General features: G+C 28.3%; 1 protein-coding gene across 5 annotated transcripts in view; it reads left to right on the top strand.

The window, feature by feature from the left end:
- The window catches only part of LOC100198317 (dual 3',5'-cyclic-AMP and -GMP phosphodiesterase 11), a 66,262-nt gene extending 56,863 nt beyond the window's left edge, over positions 1-9,399 (top strand). For 2 of the 5 annotated variants that reach the window (XM_065811216.1, XM_065811215.1), the window contains 7 exons: positions 1,649-1,749; positions 1,882-1,959; positions 2,036-2,099; positions 2,394-2,468; positions 2,569-2,652; positions 3,734-3,878; positions 8,930-9,399. In XM_065811216.1, the coding sequence (XP_065667288.1) occupies positions 1,649-1,749; positions 1,882-1,959; positions 2,036-2,099; positions 2,394-2,468; positions 2,569-2,652; positions 3,734-3,878; positions 8,930-8,967 (585 nt within the window). In that variant the 3' untranslated portion in view covers positions 8,968-9,399. Of the gene's footprint in view, positions 1-1,648; positions 1,750-1,881; positions 1,960-2,035; positions 2,100-2,393; positions 2,469-2,568; positions 2,653-3,733; positions 3,897-8,141; positions 8,461-8,929 lie in introns of those variants that run through there. The other 3 variants (XM_065811219.1, XM_065811217.1, XM_065811218.1) reach the window with 2 other exon arrangements.
- The last annotated feature ends 3,415 nt before the right edge of the window (positions 9,400-12,814 follow it).

The following is a 12,814-nucleotide window of genomic DNA, read 5'->3' as shown; positions in this document are numbered from 1 at the left end:
ATATATATATATATATATATATATATATATTAGACTTACAAAATTTCCAAGGTTGTTTGCATGTTTATGTAAGGCATCATACTGCTCACTTCTCAGTTTGTTTTGGTTATTTCTGTGAAAGCAAGAAATAACCAAGCACTGTCCTTAGATTAATTTTCCTGGAAACAGGTGGAACGCCATCTTCTCCAACAAATACAACTGTAACTTCACTCACTATAGTTTGCAAATTAAATTTTAAATTATGAAAGCAAAGATGACTGTCACGTTGTTGCATTATAAAATTTATTGCTGCAATTGGGTGATAGATTTACAATTGACAATATGTTGCAAAAATATCTTGATCTGGATAAAGATTACTTTCACAATATCAAACTTGATCACTTATTGTAAAGCATGGTGGCCTATGATTAATAGGTTAAACCACATTAGAGGTAATTAAAGCAAAAGAAAGACAGGTATAAATTTTTATATATTTAAAAAGTTCATATTGGAATTATGATCTATATAACCCCCTGAAAATAAATCTTTTAAAGCTTGCATAAAAAGTAGAAGCAAAACTTCCATCCCATTATGGCAACATAGGAAATGTGTTTCATAAGGAGCCTTATTAGCATCACGATTCTAACAGATCTCGTTCATTACTCCTTAATAATTATAATCATAATAGTATTACTTTTTGCTATAAAATGCATTCTTTCTTGTAACATAGCAACATTTCTTCCTTTTATAGCAACATTTTGTACATTTAGTAGATGATTAATTTCATCTTGCCTAGGTCTATCTCTTATACTACTGCAACAATTATTTAAAAAAAAAAAAAATTATTATCCTTATTAATCTTTCGAATAACAAAAAGTAACAATTAAGTGAATTTAACTATTAAACATTAAACAGACTATTAATATTTAGATTAAAAAATAAAAACACCTAAAAAGGAATGGGGGGGGGGGATCGGTGATCAGAAAATAAATGTTTAAAAACAGTAATTTATTTGCTTTCATAGACATAAAAAAGCTGCTTCAAAATCTGAAAATAGTCAAATTCATTTTGAGGCTAAAGGAAGTGTTTATATTATAATATGTAGTAAAAGATTATATTTTTCAATTAGTAATAGATTTTATGCTTGCTGTGAAGATAATAAGATTTCATTTTCATAACGCAGATTTTCATAACACAGATTTTCATAACGCAGATTTCTTATAAATGAAAAATACTTAGTAAGAAAATGAAAAATAGAAAGAAAAATAATAAGAAAATAAAAAAACAAGAACATTCTAATTACTTACTTGATTACTTAATATTAATTATGATTAATTAATTACTTAATATTCAATAAGTGCAAGTGTTTACATGAATGATTCCATTAATGGATGCAGCTGTTTACATTGTTGATTCCATTAGTGAATGCAGGTGTTTACAGTATTGATTCCATTAGTGAGTGCAGGTGTTTACATTATTAATTCCATAAGTGAATGCAGGTGTTTACAGTATTGATTCCATTCGTGAGTGTTGGTGTTTACATTATTGATTATATAAAATATAGTAATATAGTGGCATTGTGCAATAACAACAATCTACAAGTTTTATAAAACTTTTATCTATGGTAAAATCTTGAAAATTATTTTCAGGGTAATGAAATTATTTTCAGGGTAATGAAATCTTCAATAAACTTCTGCCAGATGAATATAATACTGTCATCAATTTACTAGAACATGCTATTTTGTCAACAGACCTTGCACTTTATTTCAGGTAAACTTAAAGTTTCAATTTTTTACTAGAACATGCTATTTTATCAACAGACCTTGTTATTTATTTCATGTATACTTAAAGTTTTATTTTTAAATGGTTAAAAAAATTTTTTTGATTTTATTTTTTGTTTAGCAAGCGTCAGGAATACTTTGATTTAGTGAAAAATTCGACATTTAATTGGAATGCTGAATCCAATCGATCATTAATACGGTTTGTTTTTGAATTGCCTATATTTTATTTTATGAATACCATATAAATATAAATTCAATATTTACATTATTTTCAGATCCATGATAATGACAGCTTGTGATGTTTCTGCAATATGCAAACCGTGGCCAATTCAACAAAGAGTTTGTATTTATATTAGTAGTGTTGATAATGATAAGGATGATTGATGATGATGATGATGATGATGATGATGATGATGATGATGATGATGATGATGATGATGATGATGATGATGATGATGATGATGATGATGATGATGATGATGATGATGATGATGATGATGATGATGATGATGGTGATCATTATCGTGACTATGATAATTATCATCACGATTTTAATAATGAATAATAATTTTGATAATTATGATGATCATTATAATGATGATCATGATCATAAGATAATTAGATTTTTGTTAGGTAGCACATCTTGTTGCAGAAGAATTTTTTCAACAAGGCGATCTTGAACAAAAGGAATTAAACCAGACACCAATTGTAAGTTAAAAAATACATACTTTAAATTCAAACTGAATCGAAACATTTCTTGAAGCGTTTTTTTGTTGTTGATGTATGTTTAATTCAATTTTAAATAAAGGAAATGATGGATCGTGCTAAGAAAGATAAACTCCCAAAAATGCAAGTTGGTTTTGTAGATGGCATTTGCTTGCCAATATATACTGTATGTTATTTTTATATTATTTTATAATATATATATTTTTTTTTCTGCTTGATTTAATTTTTTTCTTTTTATTTTATTTTTACTTTTTTTAAATTGAACTTTATTGTTTCAGGCTCTTTTTATTTATATAAATAAATTAATTTTTAATTAATATTAAAATATTTAAAATAACTTATATTTTTGTGTTGCCTTCTTTATAAATGTAATACTTATGCTGGAAGCATTTTGAGAAATTTATAATTTTAGGAATTTTAAGAAATTATAAATATTTTGAGAAATGCTTATAGTTTATAAAAAAAAATGTAAAAATGTATTAGTCATAGCTATTTATTTTTTCTATTCTCTTCTTATCAACTTTAAATATTACTTTTCTTTTAATATTACCACTTTTTGCTTCTTCATGTAGTGACTCTAGAGTCCTGCTCTGTACATTGACTCTAGGGTCCTAAAAAGCTTTTTCTTAAATTTAATTAAATCAAAAAAGCTACATAAACACTGTATAAAGCAGTTAATTTGTTAAACTTTTGAATATTTAGCTACGTCTAAGTTTGTTCATTATTTGTGTATTTTCAACTATATGCCAAAAAAATCTTTTGCTTGTTTATTTTTACAAAACATTTTCAATACTTTAAAGATTTAAAAAAAAAAAAAAATTTTTGATCAAATATATATAGTTATGTTAATCTTGTGTTTTTACATATTACATATATAGTTGAACTAATGTAATTTGAATCCTCAAGGGGTCTCAAATAAAAATTAAAACCTACATATTAAACCTGGAAGGAATTGATTTAAAAAATCTTTCATAATTTAACTTTTTATTTAATTTACAAAAATATTTTAATTTAATCTGATTTAACCCCTTAACTGTTAATGACATATATATATGCAGACAAAACTTTTGAAAAACAGCGTTGACATTGACTGCAGTGACCAGTCATATTCTAGAACATTATGTATAACCTATTTATATATTAATCACTTCAGTTAAGTTTAAAATTATTATGTATAAGGTTTTTGTTTTTATTTTTGTTCATTCAGATGTTAAAATGATTTTTTTTTTTTTTTTTTTTTTTTGTAGCACTTGGCAATGCATTATACAAAATTCAAATCGTTTTTAATGGCTTGTGTAAATAACAAGCAACATTGGATGCAGTTAGATGCAGAGTATGAAGCAAGATGCGCTGCAAAAGCGAAAGAGTTAGAGATTGTCGAAGAGAGTAAAAGTTAGTTAAGTATGAGAGGTACACTAATCCTACACTAATCATGAAGTCATGTAATACAGACTAACTGTTGAAAACTAATTGTAAAGTTGAAATCTCGAATTATTTGAGAACTTCATGACTAATGGTTGAAAACTAATTGTGAAGTTGAAATCTCAAATTATTTGAGAATTTTATGACTAACGATTCAAAACTAACAGTAAAGTTGAAACATTGTTCTTCAAATTGACCGCCAAGTTAAAATTCTCCCCAATCCTGATTTTTTTAATCAAAAAAAAATTTAATTTTAAAACAATTTAAGTTGTTTAATAGTAAAAACAATTTTGTCAGAAAATTCTGAACCTTGGTTCAGAATTTTGAGGTTGATAATACAAATATAATGCTATGTATGAATAATTTCAAAATTAAAACTTATAATTTTTTTCTTTATTTTTTTATAAGTTTTATTAAAGTCAGCCATTACAAATAAGCCATCAACATATATTAGTTTTTTTACAAAAAGCACATATAAAAAATACAGCACAAATTATATTAATGCTATTGATTGTTTAAATTAAAATTCACTACAGCAGATTTTGGCTTTTCTCCATATTTTTTGTGTCCTATGTTTTTTTTATTGTCCTTAAGCCGTATGGTTCTTTTATAGTTCACCTAAGTTTTTTTAAATTTGTAATAAACAGCTTCAATAAATTTTGCATAGATCTGCATAGTTTCCTAAACTAATATTGTTGTGTTAAACAAAGAAAAGAATGTGACACACTGAAGTATGTATTTTCCATGAAACAAAGGGAAGAATGTGATACACTAAAGTATGTATGTGTTCTACAAAGAGAAGAATGTAACATGCTAAAGTATATTCCAAGAAACTTTCAGTTGTAGTCTTATACTTTACATATAATTGGAAACTTGAAAATGAATGTTTGAAGTCTATAATTTTAACAGAAATATATGTACCCATTTTTGAACCGAACACTGCTGATTTCACTAATGAAAACTTTTAATAAACAATTAATTATTGCTAACATATCAATTGTTACAGTTAAAGTAACATCCTTCTCCAAAACATCTGATGAGCATAAATTTATTAGCATTGTTTCTATCTAAACCTACTCCACCCTCTTATTAGTTTGTAATGTGTTTTCAACCTGTTTTGAAAAGAATTGCAAAAAAAGTAAAGTACAAAGTTTATCCACAACTCTCATCATAATGTGGATGTCAAGTGGAGGAACAATGTGTTCAAAAAATATTTCTTCTTCTATGTATATTAAACAAGGATTTATAATATTTGTGTTCCTGCATTTTTAATCTTTTTTTCCATCACATACATATTTATCATAACATAAGTCTATGAAACCCAATGTTCTTAGTTTCCCTGCTTCGAAGGAGCATTATCCATCAAAATACAGACAAGCATATTTTCCAGAATGGCTTGAAAGTCCAAAAATACTGTTTGCAAACTTTAGATTAAATGCTAAACTAAAATTGACTTCTTCGAGTTTCAAAGGTGTCAATAATTTTTGGAGAGTATCCTCTGAAACTCCACAACGACAAGGTTATAACAACTTAAGAATCTTAATATATTTCAGATAAAAATAGTAATCTTTTCTTGGATCAAAAACATTAATGATAATTTTTAAGAAGTTTTGACCGCCATCTGTAGATATTCTTACCATTGCATTAAAGATATCAATATCTCTTTCCTCAATTATAAGTTTGATGAACTCAGTTGTATTCTTAACATAAACTATATCCCTAACAAGTATTTGATCACCTTCAAATAGTTCCTCTGTCGAAGAGGCAATTGCTTGGAGTATTAAATAGTGCACTGAGTACTGTCTGTGCTTTGAGTAAAGTTCTTTAACAAATCCAAAAATGACTAAAGTACCAAAAACTATAAAACACAAATAACCATCGTTGTCAACAAGTTCTTTAAATCTATCATTCACTAATATTTGTGGTCTTCAAAGTAACTTTTCTTCTGTTAAGTTGAGACTTCTATCTCTTGCAAAGTTCACCAGGCCTACTTGTTCTTTATGAGACTAATTTGAGTTCAGCTGTCTCATCTTGTGATCTTAGTGTTGATGGTTATCTTCCTTTACTTCGTAAAGATTCCAATAGCCACATGCTTGGCCTGGGCATCTAAATTCATAAGAATTAACCTATTTGTTTGGAAGCTAGATTTAAATCCATAGACTATTCTTTTCTTTCTCTTTATCCTATATTGCTCTCCTTAATCTCAAAACTGTATTCTTTTTGATCTTATTTCTGATCATATTGACCAAGCCCTCTCTCTTTATCCATCAACCTACATTGTTGTTGTCGGTGACTTTAATGCTCATCACACTGAATGGCTTGGCTCTAATGTCAGTGATTCTGCTGGCATTAAAGCTCACAACTTTTGCCTTTCTCAATCTCTAACTCAAATAGTCAACTTTCCAACTCGCTTTCCAAACAATCCGAATCATTTACCTTCTCTACTAGACTTATGTCTTGTTTCTGATCCTAGTCAGTGCTCAATTTCTTTACATTCATCCACCCTTAGGTGCTTGTGATCACAGTTTGATCTCACTAAAACTATTATCTCATTGTTCTTCATCATTAGAAACTCCCTATCACCCAATCTTTCACAACTATTTTAAAGGTGATTTTCATTGTGATGGCCCTTGGGTAGAAATCTTTCATTTTACTGCTGACAAATGTGGTTCTTATGTAAATTCTTGGATTCAGATTTTTCTTCCATATCTATCACTAAAACAATTTTCCAGAAAACAGACAACTGTTTACTATTGGCAGAAACCATTGAAAAAAATATTTTGTCTAATGCCAAAGCCAAAAAACCAAAAAATAACATGATATTCTCAGGTCATGAAATCTTGTATTTCATCTCAAAAATTAGGTTTCCAAGACTTCTGGAGAATCTTTAACAATGTCTATAATAAGGGTAAATCTGTTATTTCATCTCTTTGCATGGTTCAGATTTTGTTACCTCACCTAATGACAAAGCTGAGTTGTTTGCTAAGAACTTTTCATTAATCTCATCTCTTGATTCCACTAATTACATTCTACCTGATATACTACCATCCCATTAGTCTTTTCCCTATCATAAGCAAAGTTTTTTAGTTTTTAACTAACAAACACTTAATCTTTCATCTTGAATCTAACAACTTACACTCTAATCTTCTATATGGGTTTTGATCTTCTTGTTCTACTGCTGGTTTGTTAACGGTAATAACTGATAGGTTTTATCGTGCATTAGATAGATGTGAAGAGGTTAAGGCTATCGCTCTCGACATTTCTAAAGCCTTTGATAAAGTTTTGCATGTCAGTCTTTTCCATAAGCTCTGATCTCATTGTGTATTAGGTAATATCTTTAAGATTATTGAATCCTTCCTTACCAATCGTAGCATAAAAGTTGTCCTCGATGGACAACAATTTTTTTATTTGATGGACAACACTCTCCTTCTTTGATGGACAACACTCTTCTTCTTGGCCCTATACTTATTTTAGTTACATCCCAGAAATTCTCACATCTAATTTAGCATTGTTTGCTGATAATATTACAATTTATACTTGTCTTAATAAGAAGCTGACACTCTGATTGCTTAGAGAATGCATTTGAGCTTGAAAAGGATCTCACTTCTGCTACAGCATGGGGATTTCAGCTGGTGAACTTTAACTCAGATAAAACTCAATATTTTTCAGCTAATTGTTATCACAATAATCTAGATCTTCCTATATTTATGAAAGGTTATGTACTTGATGAATCAGCTACCCTTTGTCTTCTAGAACTCTTCCGATCTGTTTTTAAAACCATATATCAAATCAATTGCAAAATTAACATCTGCTAAGGTTGCATCTCTTTATCGTGGTCGCCACTTTTTTACTCAGGATTCTATTCTTCATCTCTATAAATCTCAAATCCTTCCTTGAATGGAATACTGTTGCCTTATCTAGAGGGGATTTTTAAATGATGCCAATTCTCTATTGCAGGTCTAACTATGTGCAGCAGGTCTAAAAATGATGCCAAACCTGCTCTTGCAGGTCTAACTATGTTAGACCTGCAAGAGCAGGTCTAACATAGTTAGACCTGCTCTTGCAGCCAACCTTTAACCATTGTCACATCGTCATGTTGCTTCTCTTTCTCTTTTCTCTAAATTCTACAATGGGCGTTAAAGTATACAAAAAATAACAATTGAATCTTTAAGTAGAAATTCATATCATAGTCTTGAACCAGTTGAAAAGATATGTATTCTCTCCTTTATTTAGACTAAACAAGTTTCTGCAGTTGGAACAAACTACTGAAGGATAAAGTTCAAGATCAGAGTTGAATTTTGGCCGGATTTATTCTTGAATTTTTTCACGTACTGAGGGTGTTATAGGTGTTGAAAATTTTGATCTGATATCATTATTTATCAACTGCATAGTTAGCTTGATAATACATAGTAATATATAATACATAATACAAAATACATAGCTTGAAATTTGACGCCATATTGGAAAATGGTAGTTAGACTTGGAAAGCAGCCGGAAATGGCCTATTTTGACTACCATAATGGCTGACTTTAATAAAACATATTGAAAAAAGGTAAAAAGTTATAAGTTTTAATTTTGAAAATATATATACTTAGTACTTAGTTTAGAACTCTCTGACAAGTAAAATTGTGTTCACTAATTTATATGATTTATTAAATGCAAAATCAGGAGTTTATAAAATGATTTATTAAATGCATAATCAGGCGTGGATAGGGTTTCAACCTGGCAGTCAATATTGAGAACAGTATAAATCTCGAATTATAAAGTTGAGAATTTCAAATTTTTTTTTTGAGACTAACGGTTGAAAACTAATAGTAAAGTCGAAATTTCGGATTATGAGTTTAAGAATTTTATGACTAGCGGTTGAAAACCTAAAAATTATTTAAAAACAGGTTATTAACAGATTATTATTAGATTAGATTTCAAAATATTTGGACTAAGATTATGCTTAAGATTATAATGTTTATTGTTTTACTAGTAATAGTTTTACATCTGCGTAGCATTATTGTTGTTGTTTTTAGAGCACCCGTTTAATATCAAACTTCGAAAGACAAGATGATTTATTTATGCTATTTATGAAAAGACACCTTTCGTTGAAATGGTTGAAATTACATCACCGAGGATGAAATTACATCACCGAGGATGAAATTACATCACCAAGAAATCCTTCCTTGATTTTTATTTACTTTTAGAAATCAATGTGACAAATTTTTTTTAGAAAAAAATGTGACAATGTGACGTTGGAGCGTTTCAGTAATCAAATCGTTAGTCAGTAAACAAAATTTGTTTAGATTGGCACTATATGTGATTATGATTGTAACTACATATGGCTTTGTGTGGGTGTGATTAGCACCACCCCACACTTTGTGGGAGTGGCACTACATTGAGTTGTGTGTGGCTGTGGTTGTCATTACATGTGACCGAATTTTTTTAACCTGTTTTTAACTTAGTTTGTAAATATCTTATGTATATATGTATCGTTTTTAGTGTACTGAACTCTCATTATTTACGGGTTTTTTTAGGATTTGTAATAGTTTGGATCTGTGTTGTGTATAAATTAATTCGGACCCAAACATTTTTTATGTGTCTGGGCTTGGGTTCGGGTTCGTGTAAAACCACCAGATCGCAATCCCTTTTATTATTATTTTAGTATTAGCTCTGATTATCAAAAGCAAATGTACTCTATTTGGCAAAAAAAAAAGTTATTTATTTTCTATATTTGTAATAGATAAAGTAAATTTTTCAAAATAATGCTAAAAATTATCATTAATTCTTCGTTTAGAAAGTAAATAAAAAATAAAGTAAATGAAAAAAATCTGAAAAAAAATATTTTTTCAGATTTTTTTCTTTAACGCTTCAACTAATTTCTAATCTTTCTTGCACTGACGAAAAAACGCTTGATGTCATTTAATATGATAAGTGGTTATTAGGATACAAACTTCAAAATTTAGTTACACAGTCCATGGGAGAAAATCCGCTTTCAAATTTTATACGAAGCCGCGTTAAAAAATCTGAAATATACGTATCTATATATTTTAAAGCTTAAATTATTTATCACGGTATCTTTCAACTAATCTTTAAATATAATTAAAGGATTTTGAATAAATAAAAAAATTTTGAACAAGAAAATTCAATATTGCATAAAATTGCATGTATAAAATTGCAGCTGATAAGCGTAGAAAAAGTATCAAGAACATTTATTTATCCTAACAATATTTGTTGAAATAAATGGAACAATAAATACCAATACTGTTGTTATTGCTGTCATGTCAATATTTTAAAAAATAAATTTGATGAGAAAAGTTCTAAGTTGAAGGATTAAGAAATAAGATGGTTCCGAGTAAAATAAGAGTATCTATCATTTCAAAAGAATAATATATCTAGTAGGACACGCGTACAACTAATTCTTTTATAATTTGTGCGCGCGTTCAACTAACTTTTTATTATTATTTTTTTTATTAACTTTTAATTACTGCTTAGCATTAACTATTTACTACTCATAAATTAAAATTTAACGGTAGATAGTAGTTACCAGTAGTTGGTACAAAGAAAGGGTAGTAAAGAAGTAATTGCCTCCTGTACATATATATATATATATTATGTTATAAATTAAATGTATTCTACAAATATAGTGCTCAATGCTCTTAAAGAACAGAGCAATAATAAATTAGTAAAAACATTTATCAAGATTTTTCTTCGAAAAATTGTTTCTCCATCAGTAGGTTTATTAGAAAGAATGTCTAAACATCAAAAAAAATTCAAATTATAGAAAAATTATTCCACAGGAAGTTGGGAGTTGTTATAATCAGTTATGCGATAACTGTAGTTATTTTGCAACCAGGAAGTTGCATCAACTGCATCAAAATTAAGAAATTATTCATGAAAAGAATTCTTTGTTTTAATATAATAATATAAGATTTTACAACTTCGTAATATAAAATTTCAATAAATAAAATAAGTAAAACAGATAGGGGCTCAAAGAAGATGAGGATGACAGTACGTTATCACAATCTTTTCATAGAGCCCCTATAACAAGATTTCAAAAAAATATCGTAACATGTTACAATATGCGTAATAAAATTTCAATAAAATATCGTAATAAAACGCGTAATTCGCTAATAAAATTGATAAGCAACCAACAAAAGTAGAAATAAAACAAAAACAGATTTATGAGAAATTATTCAAAGTATCATTAACCAAAAACGTTTCTTATATTTTAAAAATTTCTTTTTTTGTTAAAAACTTGAATGAACTTAACGAATTTACCGTACCTTTGAATCCTTTTTGAAAAGTATTCCATACTTTTGGACCTCGATATAGAATGCTGTACTCTGAATATTTGTTTATTATCCGAGGCAGTTTATATGTGTTGGTCATATTCGCTCTTAGATTATAGCTATCATTTTTATTTATTTTAAACTTGTTATTAAAGCTTATAGGAGAGATATTGTGATTATAACGATACATGAAAATTAAATGCTATTTATTTCAAACACATTCATCATTTTCATATCTTTCATTAAGGGCTTAGCGTGTTCACGCCTATTTTTTGAGTAAATGATTCTGCAGGCATGTTTTTGAAGACTATAAATTTTTTTAATCTTTGCCGCTTGAGTACTTGCCCATGAAATGTTTGCATAGCTGATGAGGCTATGAATTAGCCCAAAGTAGATTAATTTAAGACTATTTTTATTGACGTAGGAGCGAACTCGATACATCAAACCTATTATTTTGGTGATTTTTGACTGGATATATATTATATGTGGAAGCCAGGATAATTTTTCATCAACAATGATTCCTAAGAATCTTATATTGGATTGCTTATTTACTAGTTTATCATTTAGAGATAGGTTAGGCAACTTGAGAGGAAGATTTTCTTCTTGTGTTTTTTTGTGAAATAGTATATACTTTGTTTTCTCAGCGTTAAGTGAGAGTTTGTTTGCCTTAAACCAGTTGTTTACTTTACACAATTCAATATTCATGTCTGCATATAATTTCTTGATATCATTGTTGGTGAGAAATAAGTTTGTGTCAGCTGCAAACATGACCGAGTTCATTTTTAAAGATGCATTACAAAAGTCATTTATATATATTAGAAAAAGAAGTGGACCAAGAATCGATCCTTGCGGGACTCCACATATGACATTTAATACTCCAGATTGGACATTATTTACATATTGTTTTCTGTTTGTAAGATAGCTTTTAATCCAATAATAAGTTTTATTTATTATTCCGTAATGCCTTAATTTATCTAATAGAATGCAATGGTCCACTGTATCGAATGCTTTTGATAAATCAAGAAACACTCCTAAAGTAAATTTATTATTTTCAAAACCATTAGTTATTTGATTTACTATTTCAATGATTGCATGTTCTGTAGAGAGATTTTTTTGAAAGCCAAACTGATTTGGGTAAAAAAAATTGTTTTTAATGAAGTAATCATAGATTCTATTATAAACTACACGTTCGAAGAGTTTTGAAAATACAGAAAGTATTGATATAGGCCTGTAGTTTGAAATGTCAGAATGATCATTACATTTGTATAATGGAATTACTTTTGCCAATTTAAGTACATCCGGAAATATCCCAGAATTTAATGAGAGCTTAAGTATATGAATCAGGGGTCTATTAAGACTGTGTTTGTTTGCAATAACTATATCACTAGATATCTCATCAAATCCTGGAGCCTTTTTTTTTTTTAAGGAGGCAAAGGCTGCCTCTAATTCTTCATAGCCTAATTCATAATCAAGCATGGTAACGTTATTCGTGGTTTTAAGATAGGTTTTAAATGATACAGATGTTGGTACAATTTTATTTACAAGATTAGGACCAATATTTGTAAAATATTTATTGAATTCTTCCGAAATTAGTTTTTGACAAAATATATCGTTATTTTCAATAACAAT

Source organism: Hydra vulgaris, chromosome 12, assembly GCF_038396675.1.
Source record: "Hydra vulgaris chromosome 12, alternate assembly HydraT2T_AEP".
NCBI lineage: Eukaryota > Metazoa > Cnidaria > Hydrozoa > Anthoathecata > Hydridae > Hydra > Hydra vulgaris.
This window is presented reverse-complemented; position numbering and strand designations above follow the sequence as displayed.